Here is a 20,199-nt window from a genome sequence, read left to right as displayed (position 1 = left end):
CCTCTAAAGTTAACCAGGGAAGAGACTAGCCACTCCCACCTCACCTGCACTCCCCTGCCAAATGAGCTCAATTTTGTCATGGGACCAGGGTCCACCATAGACAAAGGGAATCTGACCCCAGAGTTTTGTAATATGACAACATATCGTAGCAGGACAACATCCATCCAAATGCAGTGAAAAGGAACCAAGTTAAGATCACAGACTCCGTGAGGCAGAGGACTCTGCAGCCTGAACCCCAGCAGCCAGCCTGCCCTGGTCAAACACAGCCACCCTGCAGGGCCTGTCTGGTGTAAGGAGAGGAGAGGAGAGGCACCAGGGAACACTGAGGAAGGCGGTCAAGACCTTGCTGTTATCTGAGTCAGTACCTCTGGTCAGGACGCATCATCTCACCATGGACGTGGGCAGTACTCTTCCACACAGGCCCTCAACTTGAGTTGTCCTATCTAACACTGCCTACAGATCATGATTTGAGTGCGAAACCAAATTAGGAAATGGATTTAATTACTGCAAGATGGACACCAGCAAATTGTGGGTCACAGGCCTAATCCAGGGGCCTGTTTCTGTAAACAGGTTTTGACTGGAATGCCATTACCCTTATTTGTTGATGGATCCAGTATGGAGGCCTAAATGTTCTAACAGGACAGACAATATGACTCCAAAGTAGAAATGAATTGCTATCTGACCCCACGGAAAAGTCTGTTATTTCATAACCAGGAGACTGAAGTCTTTTTTTTTTTTTCTTTTTGGTCAGACCTAGGTGGCGAACTTTAGTCCATCCCTGCCAGCCCAGCAGGTTCTGCCACCGGCAGAGTAGGTCCAGTGACCATGTGATAGCCTTACCTGTTTCAGGGCTGCAGAGTTCCGTGTGTTCTCCTCAAACTTGGCTAGCAGCTGGTTGGCCATGGACTTGACTTTGTTCTGATTGCCGCCTTCTCTAGTGCACTCTTGACTGGAGCCCACGCTACGGCTGGAGAAGGCCGGCAGCTGCAAAGATTAAATCAGCACACTGGAATACAGGATCCTCAGGACGCAAGGCCCTCCCTCAGTGGCGTGAGGGAGGGAGTGCAGGCAACGGGGGGTTGGCCTTGATTCATGTGTCTAAAGGATGGCCACATGCCTTGGGAACCCAGCAGTTAGAGTCTGAAGTTTTTCTCCCTCTCAGCCCTGGACCTAGGCCATTCATGTCTTTGAATTTGTCCCATCTACAAAATGGGAGGAATGTCTCACTTCAAGAGGTCATTGCAAAAAAAACAAAAACAAAAACAAAAACAAAAAACAAAACAAAAAAAACCAAAAAACAAACAAACAAACAAAAAACCCACCAAAAAACAAACAAACAAAATCAGTTCTAATAGAGAGGTGTTACATAAAATAGTTTCCCAAATACATAATTTTGGCTGAGAAGTAAAGAGAGAGCGTGTGAGGGAGTTGGGCTATCCTAAGCACAGGCTGTAGGCTTTTTGCTCCTCTGTATTCCCTTTCTCAACTTCCCCCACAACTCCAATCTCTAAAGAAGAAATAATTCAGAAATAACGTTAGGTTTACACAGAAGGTACAAAGAAGTACAGCTTGCTCTCGAGTTCGCCTCCCCCAGCCACCTCTGATGTAGCTTCAGGCATAATCACAGCACTGTTATCAAAGCCAGGGAACGCACGCTGGCATAATACTGTGAACTGGACCAGGGGCTCTGTTTGGATTGCATCAGTTTTTCCGTTTCCACCCTCGTCTGTTCCAGGCTCCCATCCAGGATCCCACACATTTATTCATCTCGTCTCCTTAGTCTCCTCCAATCTCTGGCAATATCACTATCTTCCTTGGCTCTGACTCTTCTGAAGGGCACTTGGCAGCTGTTTTAGAAAAAGATCTCAGTCTGTGTTGGTCTGATGTGCTCTCACAATTAGCCTGGGACTGGAGGTTCCAGGGATTCAGGGCACAGGGATAAAGGGGCCTTCACATCCATCCTACTGGGATGAATGATGGTAACAAGACTTGTGAGGAGTGATAGGAAGCTTGGTTACGATGGTTTATAAAATTGAGTTCCGTCTCACTCATCTACTAACTAATAAATTTTGAAAATTTCTAGCATTTCCTAACATGTCTTTTCCTGTTCTATGGCATCTTCTCCCATACATCTCAGACTATACAGAGGGTGCCAAGTGGGTGGTCAAGCAACTGAAGGAAACAATGAGTCTTCCCCACAGGAACTACTTTCTTGGGATGGGAAAGATGTGTTCATTCAGAAGAGATGCGTAGGAAGATGCAAGCTCAAGTTGACTGTTTTTTAAAATAAGATCACAGAGAGACGAAGCCCAGGGGAGGGGGCTATGTACGCATGGTGTAGTCAAATGCTGGACAAGCACACAATGGAGAGCCACTCCCTGCTTTAGCAGATGAAGTGTGGCTTGCACATGGACACACACTCAAGGGGTGGATGGAATCTACTGAGTGAACACTGCACAAAATCAAAGTGGGCGACAACAGCGGGCCACACAGTCACCAACACAACAATAATCTCTGCTTCCTTTACAAAATCAGACTTGATTCATTGAGTCAGGACACCAGGATGTACATTTCTCTTTCATTTTCATTTTTTAAACGTGTGTGTGTGTGTGTGTGTGTGTGTGTGTGAGACATGCACATGGGTGTCTGTGGAGGCCAGAAGAAGGCATTGGATTTCCCCGGAGCTGCAGTTTTAGGAAGGTGAGCGCTATCTGATGTGGGTGCTGGGAACTGAACTTGGGCCCTCTGGAAGAGCAATGAGCTTGCTTAATTGCTCAACCATTTTTCCAGCCCATGAAGCCACAGTTCTTGATGGGATCAACCCCAAGCTCTGGCAACACTTCAGATGAGGGTAGTGAACACATTCACATTATAAGATGTGATGTGAACTCCAGATTTCCTTTTTTATCAGAAAATACGGTAAATGGTGGGCAGCTGCACTCTATCAGGGTGGGCTCCTGGCTTGATTGACAGCTCACTGATGGGAAGTGGAACAAGTCTGAGGCATGAACAATAATGTTTTACCAACTACAGCAATAAAACCTCTTCAACCACACAGAAGAGGCAAGTAAGTCTCTTATAAGTCCTGGGAATCAAGCACCAATGTAGTTTATAAATTATCCCATGTGCCTCTGAGTCATCTTTGACATCAGCCTGTAGCCTGGCTAAAACTGGCATCCATACCTCTTTAGCATATGCATGCTTCCTTTTGCAGAATTAGGGTGGCTTTGAAAAGTGAAGTACAGGGCTAGGGAGATGGCTTAGCTGGTAAAGTGATTGGCATACAAAACATGAAGACCTGAACTCAGGTTCCCCACTAACCCAAATAAAAAGCTGGGTGCAGTGGCACGTGCCCATAGCCCTGGCAGTGGTAAGTGGAGGTAGCCTGATCCTGAGGCTCACTGGCCATCTAGTCCAGCCTAATAGACTAGCTATCATTTCAGTGTGAGACCCTGTTCCCCCAAGAAATAAGTTGGAGTGCAAACAAGGAAGATGTTTGACATCAATCTCTGACCTTCACATGCATACAAGGTGCATGATTACCCTCCAATATGTACACACACTCACAGGCATACAAGGTGTATGATTACCCTCCAGCATGTACACACACTCACAGGCATACAAGGTGCATGATTACCTTCCAACATGTGCACACACATGCACAAATAAAATGAAATGAGGTGCATATCTTATGTCTCTTTAAATTGTTTCATTTTAGTAGACTTCACACCCTTCTTCTGCTCATATTTTCAGAGGCAGGTTCTAGACTTGGACACTATCTCCTACAATTATCTCCTTTTACCAGAGGGTGGCACTCACAGGCACTCAACATTTTTCTTAAAGACTCCAAGTACAGAAGAAAAAAGCAGCAACAAGTGAAGAGAGCAGGTCTGCTGGTGTCTCTTTCCTACTTACTATAATTAGTAACTCCATATTAATTAACTATGCTGTCTACATCATCATATTAATCTAAGAACCCTTCAAAGCTCAAACATATTGGCACATTTGAGAGCCGTAGCCCTCACCTCAGGGAGGTTTCATCCTGCAAGGTTATACAAATAGGAAGTAGTAAAGTGATTAAACTGAGCCTAGATCCCAGTGGTTCATGAGAAAAAAAACAAAATGGGACCAGGACTAGTGACATAGCTAAGCACAGCCAAAGCCATTGTCCTCAGGACATGGCCGTTATATCAACTGAGCCCAGGCATACATACCTGTTTTTTGTTTTTTTTTTTGAGACAGGGTTTCTCTGTGTAGTTTTGGTGCCTGTCCTGGCTCTCGCTCTGTAGACCAGGTTGGCCTTGAACTCACAGAGATCTGCCTGGCTCTGCCTCCCAAGTGCTGGGATTAAAGGTGTGCATCACCACCACCCAGCTGCATACGTACCTCTTCCAGGTTGTTGAAGCCCTGTCGTCTCCTCTTATTCATGTCATTCTCTTCAGTCTGGGTGTCTACCTGCAATGGTCAAGGAAAGTGGTGAGCTCAGGGCCACGAACACTGTTTGAACTGGAAGCGCAGAAGGATGCATGCTTGTCTGGACACTGCTGTCAGCCTAATAGTAGACATGGGAATAGATGGCCCTGCACGTAAGTGCTGCTGTGGAGTTACAGCCAGGCATAGCAGAGTGTGCTTCTATTCAGAAATCCTGTCCCACAAGCAGGGCAGGCATCATTTCTATTACAGTGGTTGTGCATTTGGAGAGGGGGTTAATCATGTGCCTGAGGTCAGAGCCAGGCCTGGGGATGCCCTCTGTGTTTGCTGCCTTATGGGAACTCCCTGTCTTTGTTCCCTGGGCCTCCCATGAAGAGGTGGGACAGGTTCACCCTGCAGAGAGCATTCTCAGGACTTGAGTGAGCTGTCCAGGGCTTTGGTGTCAAATTAAGCCTGTGATCCAGGTACCATCATAATATATACCTCATTTCAAATAAACATCAGCTCCAACCTGAGGACTAGAGATTGAATGTCCAGCTTGCCAGGGATGGTTCAGATTTACCGACTCCCTCATTCACTGTAACTTTTAATATACACATTCCCTTTCATAGTGTATTTCCAGCTATCCTGATAACCCCTATAGTTCACCCCCTGCTGACCGAATCTGAACAATCTACCAAGGCCCTGTCAGGCTGGCCTAGGCAGATGAGGAGGGGTGTAAAGACTGAGCGGTCACCATGGCTTGGGGTGGGAGAGGAGGGGTAGTGCTGTATCTTCTCCACATGCATCTTTGAGCCCAGATTAGGTCTATTTCCTAAGGACAGACATCTTAACTACCAACTGCCAGTGTCTTGGACCTTCTCCCAACAGTTACCTCCTGTTGGAGTCTGGAGTCACATCCCACAGAGCATGAATCACATCTGCGTGGACCCTCCTATCCTCTGACTTCCTCCAAGGCAAGTCCACATCAATCCCAGCCTTTCAGACATCATAAATGCAGGAAGAGGTGCCACAGGCTCACTGTAACCCAGGCATAACACCCATCCAGGCCCACGCATAGTGCTGCCTAGCCCCAGAAGGGTCCTTTCATGCCTGGGTACTCTGAAACAGCTGTCTTGGAACCACAGCACCCTGGAGACCCAGGGTGGTGGGTCTAAGACAGAGTTTACTGTGCATCACTTGAGTCCAATAAACACCCTCACACACACACACACACACACACACACACACACAGACACACACACTACAAATACCACATACACACAACACATACACTACACACACACACATACATTACAAACACCACAAACAACACATACACACACACACACTACAAACACCACATACACACAACACATACAACACAAACACACACACATATACCACAAACAACACACATACACCACAAGCAACACACACACACACACACACACACACACACACACACACACACAGCTGCCATGTTCACCAGTCCCATTAAAAGAAAGACCAACAACAGTTTGGTCCTGGCTATTTGTCCAAATATTTGACCAAGACACCATAAAAGAGCAGATCAAAGGGCCCTGCCCCCTTCAACATCTCCTTCAGCTTCTCATAAATCACTATTTTCTGAATGGAAATAATCCCAGTCTAAATGCTGGACAGACACCAAGAGAAACAGATGACCTTATTTTCAACAATGTTGGGTTTTAGAGGCACCAACTGTTTGGGCTCCCAGTTTCACTGACTGTGAATGCCACTTAGGCCCAGAGACCAGAGCTGTGAAAGTACAGAATGTCCCATCAACAAGAATGTTTCGTACATAATCTGAGGGTTCTCTTTGTGGTTTTGTTTCCACTTTCAATGAGGACTTGGATTTTCTCACAAAGAGCAATGCATCCTACTCTTCCCCTTATACTTGACAGCCTAGGGTGGGACCATTCAAACAATTGGAGCCTGGCTAGACCCCGTTTGGACACGTGACTTAAGGGCTCACAAAATGCACTCCAGGGTGGTGGGTCTAGTCAGCAGCTCCTAAGAAGATCCTAAATCCTGGGAGAATAAACGCAGTACCAGGGGACAACCTTTCATCTTAGATGCCTCCACTGTGACCCTGGGAAATAAAATGTGTCTACATGGAAAGGTCAGCCATGCACACACATCCAAGCCATGTTTATTTTCCCCAATGAAAAGTACTATTGGGATTCAGGTCAAAACAAAAGTCTAAGAAAATGAAAATGTATAGATTTATTTATTTATTTTTCTCATTGGAAGCCAAATATTAACCCAAGACCTTAACCCAGAGCCATTTTCTTCGGTAGCAACTGGTAAGTTGCTATGCGCCGCTAAATAACCTCCACCTATGCTCATGCAAGTGAGCCTAGTTAAACTCAGTGGGACATGGAACACACACACACACACACACACACACACACACACACGAAAGTCTGAGGGGGACTGGGACTGGTAGGGAGAAGAGGGGCTTATGTGAGAACGGGGGTGATAAAAATATATTACATACATATATGAGATTGTTAAAACATAAATGAAAATACATACATTTCACAAGAAGGCTCTAATCACTCTAGACTTTATTATACTTGACAAAGAACCAGAAGCATAAGGATAAACCAAATATTTCTCATGGCCAGGCTGAGGGGACAAAGAATAAACAAATGGCTTACGTTCTCTTCCTATGAACGTTTCCAGCTCTTTCACCCTAGGAACATTTTCTTATCATGATTTTCCAAGGATTTGAAAGAGTTGATATGCCAAAAGCCATTTATTACACTAAATGGTTTCTCTCTTTACAAAACAACCAATGCCACACATTGCTAGTCTGATAATTAATCTGACTAGCTGAAGACAGACATGTCTCCACACATCCTGAGATGTTTTGGCTCAATGCAAACAACATTTATATTTAGTTATCTGGTCTAGCCTAACTCTGGAGGAATTTAGATCTGGTTGGGTTGGTTATCAGCTTTGATATTAAAAAGATGGCCGGTGACACTGGCAAAAAAGCTCTTTCTTCAAGGAATCACAGGTTCAGGTTCTAGTCTGTGGCTAGTGACGTTCGGACAATCACCTAGCTACTTTAACTTTAGTGACATTTGGACAATCAACTAGCTACTTTGACTTTAGTGTCCTCACCTACAGGAAAGAGTCTAACACCATCTACTCATAAGCTTGGAATAATAGAATGTTAAACACACCTTAAACTGCACATTGCTGTACAAATGTTAATGCTATAGTAACAGAATTTTAAACATCTGAATTCTAGTTCTTTACTTTGATAATACCTCTATAATTACTGAAATTTAACACCTCCAAGTCCAAGTTTCCCTAACCACTACATTGCAAGGACACTATGTTCCCATCCTTCCTCCAAAGGATGTATGTATGTATGTATGTATGTATGTATGTATGTATGTATGGATGGATAGATGGATGGAAAGAAGGATAAATAGGTGGATGGGAGGGTAGGTGAATGAACTGATGGATAGATATATGGGTGGATGGGTGGATGGATGGATGGGTGAATGGACTGATGTATAGATAGAAGGGTAGATGGATAGGTGGCAATCAGGCTAGATGAATAGAAGGGTCACTTTAAAAAACACCTTTGTCTCTCTGAAAAAAGTTTCTGTGCAGAAAGCTCAAGGTTCAGTGGGCTCTAGAGCAGCATCTGAGCCACTCTGACCACATACAGAAGAGTCATGCTGTGTGACTTCATCTCTTCCAGGAACCAGTGCTGGTAGAGCAGGAGCTAGCCAGCTGACCTTTGGAACGGGCACTCTACAGTAGGTGATGGATTTATGTGTTGTCTCACAAGAAATGAGCTCAAGATGAGACGAATCCCAGGTACCTTCATGTGCAAATAATTTAACAAGGACAATGATGGATGGCAGTGCCCATAATAACTGGCATTGCCCAAGAGTGGAAGGTCTAGGAGAGTCCAAAGGAACACAGATAAAAGTATGTACAGATCTGTTTGAATACAGAAAGGCAAGAGGCTGAAAATGTGGCACCAAGATGCTGCTTCTTTGCATGGTGAAATAATTTAGGAACTCCCAAGAACTTTCATCCTATGCAAAGTAATGTTTAGGTGCTGACCTGGGTCACAGGCAGACTGCAGAAGCACACCAAAGACTCTAAAGAGAGAAACACAATCCCTAGCCTTCCTTTCTTATGCATGGGCCATCCACCCAGTCTTCATTACTTAGTAATCCTGAGTGAAGTACTCTCCCTCAGAGCAAGCCTGGCTCTAGTGGAGAAAATGCCTTCTAGTTTTCTTGAATTTGGTATGTCTTGGTGAGATTTGAATGTTGTCAGTAAGGTAAGTGGAGAGGAGAAAGAAGAATTGAATCTTTAGGATTCAAAACCTGGAGGGAGAGAGAATGTTGGGACTGGCTCAGTAGGGGACAGTGATGCCTCTGGAGGAGGAGATGGAGCCCTGTGGAGGGACGGACAGGTGGCATGTTAGGATATTTCTCTGGAAGCTGGGGAAACACCAGGGAGGGATAGTGAGGAGTGATGAATGCCAAAACCTGTATCAAGGTTGCAGGCATTGTTGGCCAGGTGGGCTATGGGATAGAATGATCCAGGCATGACCTAACCTAAATTTGTATTCCCTAAGTATGCATAAGCTCCCCTGCTGGCAGGGCACATGCCTGATTGAACCAATATCTGTGAGGCATGACAATGTGGAGCCACCACAGATAGATACGAATGCGTGTGTGGTTCTCAGCATCCTTGTGTGGGACCCTGCTCAGTCTTCCCACTGCCTCCCAACTAACATCACTTCAGCATGCTCCAATACTGGATACACAACAAGGGCCTTTTTGATGAACAAATGCAGTGCAGGGGGCAAAGCAATGAAATATAACTCAGTAGTGTGTGACCTTGGCAAGCCATCTGGCCTCCCTAGGCCCTGGCTTATATTTGTAACTGTGAACATAGTAAGTAAGGACATTCTATCTTCCATTGAGATGAAAGATGGTTGAAATCAAGGTTATCCAGTTTTCAGCTTCTCTGGGCCACACTGGATGAAGTGAATTGTCTTATAACACATATTAAATTCAGAGGTATCTAACCCATGGCTTGTAGGTTGTGAGAACATATGCATACTTATTTTTTTGCAACTGTGAGACAATACCATTATTTACAAAGTTCACACTAGAGAAATGCATAATTGAGTTACAAAAAAATTTCCATTAAAAAGTCTCATCCACGATAGGGTATACTTTTAATCCCAGTGGAGGGGGGCAGAGGTAGGCAGATCTCTGTTAAGTGTGAGGTCAGCCTGGTCTACATAGTGAGACCTGATCTAAAAAAACAATGTCTTTATCATGTCTGAATCAAGTTCACAATTTTGTGTTATTGTAGCTATTCTGGGGGTACACTTCTACCTTAAGGCTACAAGTTGGACATCATGAATAAAATGGTAATTATTCCTCAGTCCTGTGGTTCCCAAACTGTGTAGCTAAGCATCCCAAGACACCGGAGTGAACCCAGAGGAATGGCAGGACACTCGATGTCATCTGTCAGACATCTTGAAAAATACTGATTATTTGGACTTAACTGCTTAGGGAAAAGAACAATAGGCATTTTTTTTCCTGATCTGGGAGTACTGTGAAAAAGTCATGAACACTAAAGGTTCTATAAATCTTGAAAGTTCTAGATGCTCACTATGCACTGGACTTGTGCTAATTAGTGCTTGTCAATGTGGTACAAACTAGAGTCACCCAGGAAGAGGGAACTTCAACTGAGGAAATGCCTCCATGAGACTGGCCTAATGTAGACAAGTCTGTGGGGCATTTTCTTGACTGATCATTGATGTAGGAGGGCTCAGACATGAAATTCTCCTTCCTCTTACCCCATTACCTACAGTGAAGAAGAAATGAAAGGCCAGCCTGAAACTTACCCGTGGGGTCCTCTTCCTGGGAAATGTGAGATTGAGATAGTTATTAGGAATGAATGATTTGCCCAAGCCAAAGTCAGCATATTCTCCATAATTTTTACGCCAGGAATCTGTTGAGAAGTAAAAGCAACATTGAAATTGGGATCCAGGGTGCAGGTGGTGATGTTGTAACCTGTGGGTATTCTTGTATCAGGGTTCTTCTAGAATAATTCCCTCACCCCAACCTTTATAAACCTTAAATGGCTAAGGGTGTGGGGAGGCCACTGCATCTCTTCACTCTTGTTTGGCCTCTGAGATGTCTTGAAGATGCAGGGTAGACATACCAGCAAGATCAGACTGGAGGACAGGGATGGCACTAGAGACTAGACATGGCCTCCATGCTTACCCATGGGTCTCAGTGGGGTGCCCCGGAAGAGCTCATAGAACTTGGAGAGGTACATGACCATGCTGAGTTTGTCGGGCTCCTGAGTAGACGCCATCTCTTTGCCTGTAGTCACAGGCAGGATCCCAAACTCACGCTTGGCCACATCAAATGCCAGCTGATTGTTCTCCACAGCATCATCTTCATTCAGTGAATCAAAGTTGCTGGAGGACCAATACCAGGGGAAGTTCAGGGTGAGCCAGGATGCACTGACTGAACCCATAAGGAGCACTGTGGGCTGATGATTTCTAGCCCCATTTAGCCCCAATCGTAAGCCCTGGAACATGCCTTGCTCATGAAGGGAATGAATCATGATTACACCAGTGACCTAGCCTGAAACCATCAGAAAATGATTTACTTCCTTTGGAAAATGTAGGAGTTACTTTTCTCCCTCATTTTTCATTTTAATTGCTATAGTAACAGGATCTTTTCTCAAACCAATCAAATTATATGTATCATGTGGAGATGAGATTCCTATCCCCTCATGGCTAGATGATTTTGGTAGGTTTCCATCAGCCTTTTAGGAAGGGTTTGTACGTGGATGGGAGTCTGTGCTGTTCCCCACGTCAATAGGTATTTTTCTTTTTTCATCACGAAGTGTTTCTAGAATGTCATCTCACTTTCCAGTTGACCCTGCCATTTTGCCCACATACAAAGAAGCTTTAGAAGATTCTAGAAATGATCTGATGAATCTGAGTGTCAAAAAATACTTCTTTGGCTGTGTAGGTCTCTCTTCTACTTCCTCTCCTGGGTGGGGCTTTGAGGCCTATGCTCAATTTCCAAAATGTGGCTATTAGGGTTGGGGGCCAAGTGTTGAGATGCAGCCACTGCCCCTGTGCTGACTGTCATGTACCAGGGACACAGGGCAAACATGTTGCTGTCCAAACAAGGGAAAAGCAAGTTTTAGAAAGCAACCCAACCAGGACGTGCAGAGAGAAATATTGAGCCAGGTTGGGGGTCTCCACCCAGAAAAGGCTAGGGTCCCTTGTGTCCAGGGTCCACACTCACATCAGCTCTGGCCGGAAACGGTGGATGATGGCACACAGAGCCAGACCACTGCGCCAGGATGTGGTCAGGTCGGTGACATGGACATGCTGGTAACCCTCGGTCTGCTGCTGGCACCAGGTTAAAAGCTTGTTAGGCCTGATGTCTGACTCTGTAGGAAAGAGGTAGGTGGTGAGGCTCTGCAGAGAGTTCAGCCTCTAGGAAACCAGGAGAAATGGATGGCATAGATGTACCACTGATGGCCACTGCCCAGAAGCACGCTGTTCAACAGCACTGTCCCTATGGTCCACTATGGCTAGGGTCCAGGGTTGGAGGCTGGGAACACAGACCCTGCATCTATTAGGTGACACTAATGACATGGGGCTGTCGTGGCTAGAGGTGCTTATGACCAGGTCTGCTGCAAGCTGACCCAGGGAGAAGAATTCTCCAGAGAAAGTGCCTGGGGATGTATATTTGAGCTGGCTATTGAAGAGTGTCTAGGAATTCATCAGATAGAGGCATTCCAGGAAGAGAGGATGCGGTGACAGCAGAGACTGTGCAGGGCCTGCCATGCTTGTGTGACAATAAAAGTTTACTGCTGTCAACAGTGTTTCCCAGCAGCTGCGCATGTGCTGTGTGCAGGGAAGGGAGAGAGAGGCACAGAGAGGTGGCTGGAGTGTCTCTGGGTAGCAGAGGAGAGGGGCCTGAGAGAAGGGGGGTGTTGGGGAGTTACTCATTGAACTATCCCTCCCCTGCCTCTGAGCCCACTCTGTGGCAGTGTTGTGTCAGGGTTAGGAAGATAAGGAGATGGAGCGGGGGAGGCCTGGGAACCTGTTGTTTAGCTGCTAGGGAGACAGGACACTCATCCCAGAAACAAAAGGCAAAGAAAAACCAGCCCTGTGGAACTCCCTACAGTGGTCTTTCCTGTGCTAAGTGCTCAGCAAGTAACTGCATGTCTTAATTCCGATAATCCTGTCTTACTTTTGCTCTTATAGATGAGGAAATTGAAGGACAAAGAGAAGAGGCACTTGCCAAGGTCACACAGATAAGGGGGGCAGAGCCAGGCTGGCTGTGGGTCTGAGCACGCCTCATCCCCTGCACAGCTTGTCCCAGGGTTCCAGAAGGGTAACTCACCCCGCCTGGAGAGGCTAACGGATCTCCTCACTGAGCCCCATCTCTCTTGAGAGAAGCTGTCCAGCTCCTTAGTGATGTACAAATGCTTCACCTGCGAGCAGAAAAGACAACACATCTGCCCACCAGTTCCCAGATCCTGGGCTGGAGGCCTCTCTATGCTCCATGTAAGATTTCCTACCCACTACTACTTTCTTCAGGTATTGCTGGTCTGACTTTCAGCAGGGCATCCAGACAACTGAGTCACAGACAACTGTCTTCCCACATGTGGCAGCTGGCAGTGACTATCTACTTGGCTAATAGGAACCCATACTATTCTCCTCTGTCCTATTAATAGGAGATGTCAGAGGCCGGGTGGATAAATTCCCAGGATAAATGATGTCCAGGCCTATGCATGGTAAGGAAGAAAGGGGATATCTAGGTAAGTGAATTATTTTTGAGAGAGGTATGATTGATGTCACATATGTACAGTGACAAATTAACACATGAAAATATGTAAATAAACACACACATATACATAGTACCCTTTCTGTTCTAGTTTCCTCTGATAGACTATAAAGAGGCCTAATAGGCCTTTGCTGTATCTTTGCATCTTGTCGGGAAGAGAAAAGCTCCACCCTTTTGCGAGCAAGCTTTGGTGGCCTCAGTTGCAGGACTGTGACAGTTTATGAGACCATTATTTTTCCTCAGGCTTCGGAGTGGGCTTACCTGGTGAGGCCTGACACAGTGCAAGTTGAGGTTTGGGTACCGTGTTGCTGGGTCCAATGTGTACTGTTCAAAATTTTTGTTGATGTTCTCTGGGGTTGTCTGAGGTAACAGCCGGTAAAGACTTTCTCTGCAGAGAGTCAGAGCCCAGAGGTCAGGGGTTGCTCTTGCTACATCAGGCCCTTGTTCCTACACTCCCCTCTCCCCCAGCCTCCCAGGTTCCAGGGAAGGCTTCTGGTGTGTTTGTATAATCCTCTCCTGTAATCTGACACACCCCCAAGAGCTGTAAAATGTAGGAGAGGGACAGAAAGGGGAGGGAGGAAAGAATGCCCAGGTGGGGACATGGTCTCCTTCCCTAGGCAGGAGGCTGCAATGCGGGCCCAAGATCTCAGTAGCCTCTGGCTCAGCCAAAGTCACCACCCAGCCAAGATGCTCTTGTGGCCTGCCTCTGTGGCCACAGTGGTCCACACCCAAGGCCATGAGAAGCCTGTCTCCCATATCAGCACTAACTCTCCCGGTCAGCTGTGGCCAGCAACAAGGGCCTGGGAGGAAGCCAGGACTTCAACTGTAGGAGAGGCCTGGCAGGTCACAGAATCGTTACTCAGGGCAGGACACTGTGAATCGTCCTTGAAGACTTCCTTAAACAAAACTCTTGGGCTTTGTGTGGATGAGAAAAGTCAAAGAGAACCCCGATTTAGGACTAGCCTATGTCAAGATTTGTCTCTACTATCCTCGACACCAGAGAAACTCACTGACAGAGAGGAATCATGACACAGAGTGTCCTTGAAGACCCCGAGATCACATCAGACCACCAGTAGGATGGCAGATTAAGCTCAATGCAGAGGCTGCAGGACAGCCAGCCTGGCTCTACTCCTACCCAGAACCCTGCAGTTAGGAGCTGTGCTCTTGAGCCTCACCTTTCAGCCAGCACCTCCAGGGGAGGGGTGCCCTGGTCCCAGCTCTTCACCATCCATGCTGTGTCAAAGGCTGCCAGGAAGCCCCGGGCACAGCCTGTGCCCATGGGCCAAAATGGCTGTAAAAAAAAAAAAGAAAGAGAAAAAGAAAATATGTAAAATTCTCATTGACTCTAATGACTCCCAAACCCCTCTCCCATTCTATCTGGAACTCTCTGGTTGCCAACTCTGAGCCAGAGCAGGGCTGGAACCCTGCTGCCCATAGCTTACCAGAATCACGGGTAGTTGAAGCACCAATATGAAGGATGTAATAGCCCATGTGCAGCAAAGCTACCTGGGGGCTTTGGATGAGAGAGAATGGAACCAGAGAACACTTCTGAAAAGTGTGGCCTTTATGCTTGTTGTAAAGCATGGATGCGGTTCTGATCTCCTTCCGTTTGGGAGGATCAGGGGCAAAGGCTTTGTGGCTGGGAAATGCTGGAGCCTGCCAGAGCACTTGGCACAGGAGGAGAGTGAGGAAGGGAAGGTTGGGAGGGAGACAGGGATAGAAGCAACAGGTCACAATAAGGGTGAGCAAGGACCGATCTGGTCAAACCAAGGGTAAACAGCTTCCCCGTGGTGTACCCAAAGCAGGGTTTGCAATCTGACTCTCAGCCCTGGATGACTTTGCAAACACTGTCAGTGCTCACATTACAACCGGAAGCTAACCCTCAAATGGTCGTTTCTAAGGATCCTTGTACTTACAGGGTTGACAGGGAAAGTCACAATTTCAACACTGTACTTGGAAAACCCTGTGTCCTCAAGCCTCCTTCACACTTTGGAAAATTTCTATACTGAAAGGCCACCCAAGGTCACCCACATGGGTAACAGGTCCCAGTAACACTTAGGGGCTACATGTTGTGAGGAGGACAGTCCTGGGCTCTAGATCAGTCCTGGTCAGTGTTGTTCTTCAATCTAGAAGCAGCCCAGAAGCTGGAAATGGGAGGAAAGGCTTCTGCTACAGGCAAGCTGACATATCTCAGAATTCAGCCTGCCAGAGGTCTGCCCATTGTCTGAGAACCTGCCCTTCTTGGGATGTTGGCAGCAGAGCCTACGAGCCTGAGTGCAGATGTGTAGATCTGAACTGTGGCAGGAATGAAGGGCTCTAAGGGCAGGGAGTACCTCAAGCAAGCTGTCGCCCACAAGGGCCACAAGCAGCTGGTGTGCCTGGCGCTCTCGCATCAGGGCTGCATTCTCTGAGGCATACATGGAGGTGAAGTCGAACATGGCCACATCAGGCTGCCCATTGTGATTTATGGCAAAGTCTAAGGATGGCAGCTGGTAATTGGTGGCAAAATCCGCAGCTTCACGGGCGTAGGAGAGCAGATTATCCTGGTTCACGTTCTCCGTACATAGTAGCATCTCTGTGTCAATGTAGTCCTGGGCAAGATCAAAACATACATTAAAACCTCCCCTCCTTTCCAAAGGGCTAGATTCAGACCCCTTTAGGCAAGAGACCATGGGATGGGTCATTACCAGGGGGCTAGTCAAAACAGAAACAGAGGGGCTGGGAAATGAATCAGTCTGTAAAGTATTTGCTGTGCAAACATGAGGGCCTGAGTTCAATGCCCAGAACCCACATAAAAAAGGCAGGCAGAACAGTGTGTGATTATAATCTCAGTGCTGGGGAGGCAGAGACGAAAGGATCCCTGGGAATCCTTTGCTAGCCTACTTAGCCTAATGGGTGAACTCTGGGCCAGTGAGATACCTGTCTTAAAAGACAAGATGATGGCTCCAGAGAAGTTCCCACTGAAGCCAAGCTCTGCCCTCCACAGACATACATGTGCATGTATGTCTGCAGGAAGTGTGTGTTTATGAGTGAGTGTGTGTGTGTGTGTGTGTGTGTGTGTGTGTGTGTGTGTGTATGTGCACACATACATGAAACAAAACTAGAAAACCAGAGCCAAAGGAAAGAAACACATGGTCCAGCCATGGTGGTTAGCATGGTTGTGATTAAGCACCCCGTTTGCCTTTGGGCTTCCTGGCATCCAAGGCCAAGGGGGAAATGTGATATGGGCTTTCCTTATCAGAAAATAAAGCATAGCAATTCCTCATGGGAAGTGAGTTTCTTCTGGCATGGAGTGCTGAAAGATCTATCTCTTGTAGGAATTTAGACAGAGGACACTGGGAACTGTAATGAAGAGTGGACTTGATACTGGCCTCCTGGCAAACAAAGGAACACATTGCACATGGCTGGTCCTGGTGATAACTTTTAGTACAATTAAAAGACAAAGGAAAAGCCAGTAAATGTGACTTAATAACGGATGGAGTTAAGCTACAGAGGTCCAGATATGCTGTGGTTAGTGGTCAAACAATATCAGAAAAAAAAAAAAATGGGTGTGCCATGCCACTCTTTGAATTTCTTTCCAGACTCAGCTGCCCACTTTTCTGTGATGCTGGGGAGTCCCGCTCACAGCTTGGCTCTGAAAGTGGGCAACTGTCCTATTTCTCTGCTGGGGTGGATATGCCTGCACTCAGACATTGAGAAAATTCATCCCAGAGACAGAGTGCTACAGAACGAGAAGTTTAGAAGATTTTCCAAAGTCTGTTCTGCTCATCTTTGGCAAAGGCCATCTTTCCTAAAGATGATGCAAAAGGGTGAGTTTCCACTGATAGGATTCTCCCTAGTGTGTATGAAAAACCTGAGTTCAGTCTCCAGCACTGATTAAAACTGGGAGCAGTGGTGCTCGCCTGTAATTTCAGTATGTAGGAGACAGAGGCAAAGTGATCAGGAGTTCAAGGTCATCCTCAGCTACAAAATGAGTTCAAGGCCAGCCTGGCATACAGGAGGCCCTATCACAGCTGGACTATGGGCATGCTTTTTAGCATTATTCTGAGTCTTTGTTTTCTCATTTGCAAAACTATAATTGCAAGATTCCTCCTTGAAGCCATATGAAGATGAAGTTTGAGTGTACACATGAAATACCCCATGCTGTGCCTGTCACATAGGAAGTACTCAGCAGATGATACTTCCTGTCTCTACTGATTTATAATGTCATGAATGGTGCCATATGATGAGATGTCAACTGGACCCATCTAAGATGCCAGCATGGGCACATCTACAGGTCCCAACACATACACAGCCTCCCCTATGTCCAGAGTGACCTGTTTCTATTTCTTGGGGAGCTATGATTTCTAAATTCTATTTTGAAAATTCTAATATTTCCTCAGAGAATGTACCCAGCATTGGCCCAAGAGAGGACTGAAGAAGCCACATCAGCACCACACCTGATGGAAGAAGAGGACATCATATTGCCAGACTGACCAGCCAGCTGTGAGCTGGCAGATGTGGAAGCCCAGTGCTCACACAGCTGGTGTATGTATGTGGGGTGTGTGTGTGGGGCTAGCCTCATCTGTCCTAGCCACAGCCTTTGCCCACAACCATGCTCTCAGCAGAGGCCCCAGCCAAGGTGGAGGAGGCCCAGGGGAGACCTGGGCTACTCATGCTTCCAGGCCAGATGCCAGTACAAGCTGGTGAGAAGATAGGCACACTGTACTGCGGCAAGCAACAGTGAGAGTTCCCAGCCCAGGACAGGACCTGGAGGCAGCTGTCTTGAAGAAGTGAACACAGGAGCTCTAGAAGAGTGAGGCCTGACCCAAGCCCTCATCCTCTCCACCTCCCCTTCTCATTTTTATACATCTATATGTGTGTGTCTACAGAAGTATATGCCACATGCATGCAGTACCCATAGGGGTCAGAAGGGGGCACTGGATCTTCTGGAACTGGAGTTACAGTCAGTTGGAGCCTCTGATGTGGGTGATAGTTAGCAAACTTGGGTCCTCTGGAAGAACAGCAAATACTCTTAACCTTTAGGTCATCTCCAGCCCCAACCTGTTCTTCCTTTATACTTGATGATGCAGGCTAGAGCTGGTGTGCATGCCTGCAATATCAACCCTTGGGAGGCTGAGCCGAGAGGATGGAGAGTTTGAGCTCAGCCCGGGTTATACAGCAAGACATTATCTCAGAACAAAAATAAATAAGACAAGAAGTAAAGCCATGGAGAGAAACCAAAGAGCCAACAGGACAGAACAAGTGTGCAAACAAGGCTGGGGGTGAAGAACCCTGAAAACCAGTCTACCAGGCACTGTGCTAAGCATGATGTGTGCATACATGTATACATACAAGTGTGTGCATTCCTCATGCATCCCCCTGCGCACACACAGTCACGTCTCAAGAACCTTTTTCAGAAGGTTGACATGGGTTATTCCACTTTATAGACATAAGACTGAGATTCAGAAAAAATAATCAAAATCTTGACCACCATCCTGAGTTAGCTCATGGGAGAAGTGGATCTCTGCTCATCTCTGATGGCACAAATAGTGAGTGTGCCCCCACAGCAAAGGGCACAGTGTGAGACTCCCAAGTGATGGCATCTCTATATTCCACAAGGACAAGGAGTCCCCGTCTCTGGTGACTGTGACCTCCTAGGGAAGGAGTGGGGCCAAGTGAAGGATGACATTTGAGGAAGGAAAAGATTCAGCTGATCATATTCTGGGCAAAGGTCTCTCACCCCATCATGTTTGAAACACATCTGTGTGGATGGGTAGTCACACAATGCCAAAGGCAAGAAAGGTGCCCCCCCCCCCCCCCGTTTCTCTTCCCCTTCCCCCTTGCATGGGTTCTAGCAGGTGAGTATCTCTCACATCTGCTGATGCTGCCAGTCCATGCTGCCCGGGGAAGACAGGTGAGAGATCACCGCCTACGGGTACGTACATTAATGATGACGCCTTTGTCCAGCAGGCTCTGCTTCTTGGCCGTCATGACAAAGTAGTGGGTACAGTCCTTGTAGTAAACAATGTTCTCGAGATCAATCCCTGGAAGGAGAAACATTCAGACTCAGTTTACCAACCTGCACTTGCTTCATCCCAGCTCTCATTATCTATGTGTAGAAGATACATATAAGAGAAATAGGAAAGACAAACCAGGCTGGGAAGGCAGAAGAGAGGACCAGAAGGTACCCAGATCAAAGCAGCTAGCTTTTCTGGTTGCACAAAGACATATTAAAAAACAAAGCAACCAAACAACAGAAACAACCACAGGTGTCCAGTATTCCTAAGTTAAAGCTGGACAGAAAGTGTTACAGGAAGTGCTGGACAGGACCATGGATGCTCAGGCCCCGTCCACTGTCTACTCCACAAAGTATGTCCACCATGTCCTCGCTTGCATGAGAAAACCCAGGTCAACAGAACAACAGCTCTAGGTTAGAGGCCTGGATTACATCCTGGTATGTGAGTGTGTGTATATGCCTGTGTGGGGGCCAGAAGACAACCTCAGGTATCATTTTTCAGGTACCTGCCTCACTGACCCAAAGCTCAGCAACTAGACTAGACTGGCCAGCCAGTAAGCCTCAGGGATGCTCCTGTCTCCATGCTCTAGAGCTGGAATGATAAACATAAACTACCACACCCAACATTTTTATGTGGGTCCTGGGAATTGAATTCAGATCCTCAATGGAGCCATCTCCCCAGCCCTAGACCTCATATTTGGTCCTTTCCATGAGCAGCAACACATGTACACGATAGGATTCTGTACTTAAGATCATGTTATGAGATGATCACTTGGCACTGTGTTCTCAAAGGGATGCCGGAAGGCTCAGCCAGAGCCACTGGCTTCACTTGAGAACTTAATAGAAAGTCAAATTGTCAGGGCTGCTAAATTAGAAACTGGGGGT

The 20,199-nt window shown here is 46.6% G+C and overlaps 1 protein-coding gene across 9 annotated transcripts in view; it reads right to left on the bottom strand.

The window, feature by feature from the left end:
- The window catches only part of Mical2 (microtubule associated monooxygenase, calponin and LIM domain containing 2), a 132,033-nt gene that overhangs the window by 20,285 nt on the left and 91,549 nt on the right, over positions 1-20,199 (bottom strand). For all 9 annotated transcript variants that reach the window (XM_036189260.1, XM_036189253.1, XM_036189252.1 and 6 more), the window contains exons 8-17: positions 19,242-19,342; positions 15,650-15,907; positions 14,492-14,607; positions 13,578-13,704; positions 12,873-12,963; positions 11,763-11,910; positions 10,719-10,918; positions 10,337-10,443; positions 4,387-4,455; positions 841-984 (exon numbers count right to left, since the gene is read on the bottom strand). In XM_036189260.1, coding sequence (XP_036045153.1) covers positions 841-984; positions 4,387-4,455; positions 10,337-10,443; positions 10,719-10,918; positions 11,763-11,910; positions 12,873-12,963; positions 13,578-13,704; positions 14,492-14,607; positions 15,650-15,907; positions 19,242-19,342 — 1,361 coding nt within the window. The remainder of the gene's footprint in view (positions 1-840; positions 985-4,386; positions 4,456-10,336; positions 10,444-10,718; positions 10,919-11,762; positions 11,911-12,872; positions 12,964-13,577; positions 13,705-14,491; positions 14,608-15,649; positions 15,908-19,241; positions 19,343-20,199) is intronic.

Source organism: Onychomys torridus, chromosome 1, assembly GCF_903995425.1.
Source record: "Onychomys torridus chromosome 1, mOncTor1.1, whole genome shotgun sequence".
NCBI classification, from domain to species: Eukaryota; Metazoa; Chordata; class Mammalia; order Rodentia; family Cricetidae; genus Onychomys; species Onychomys torridus.
Note: the sequence above shows the minus strand (reverse complement) of the source record. Positions and strands in the feature narration are given on the sequence as shown.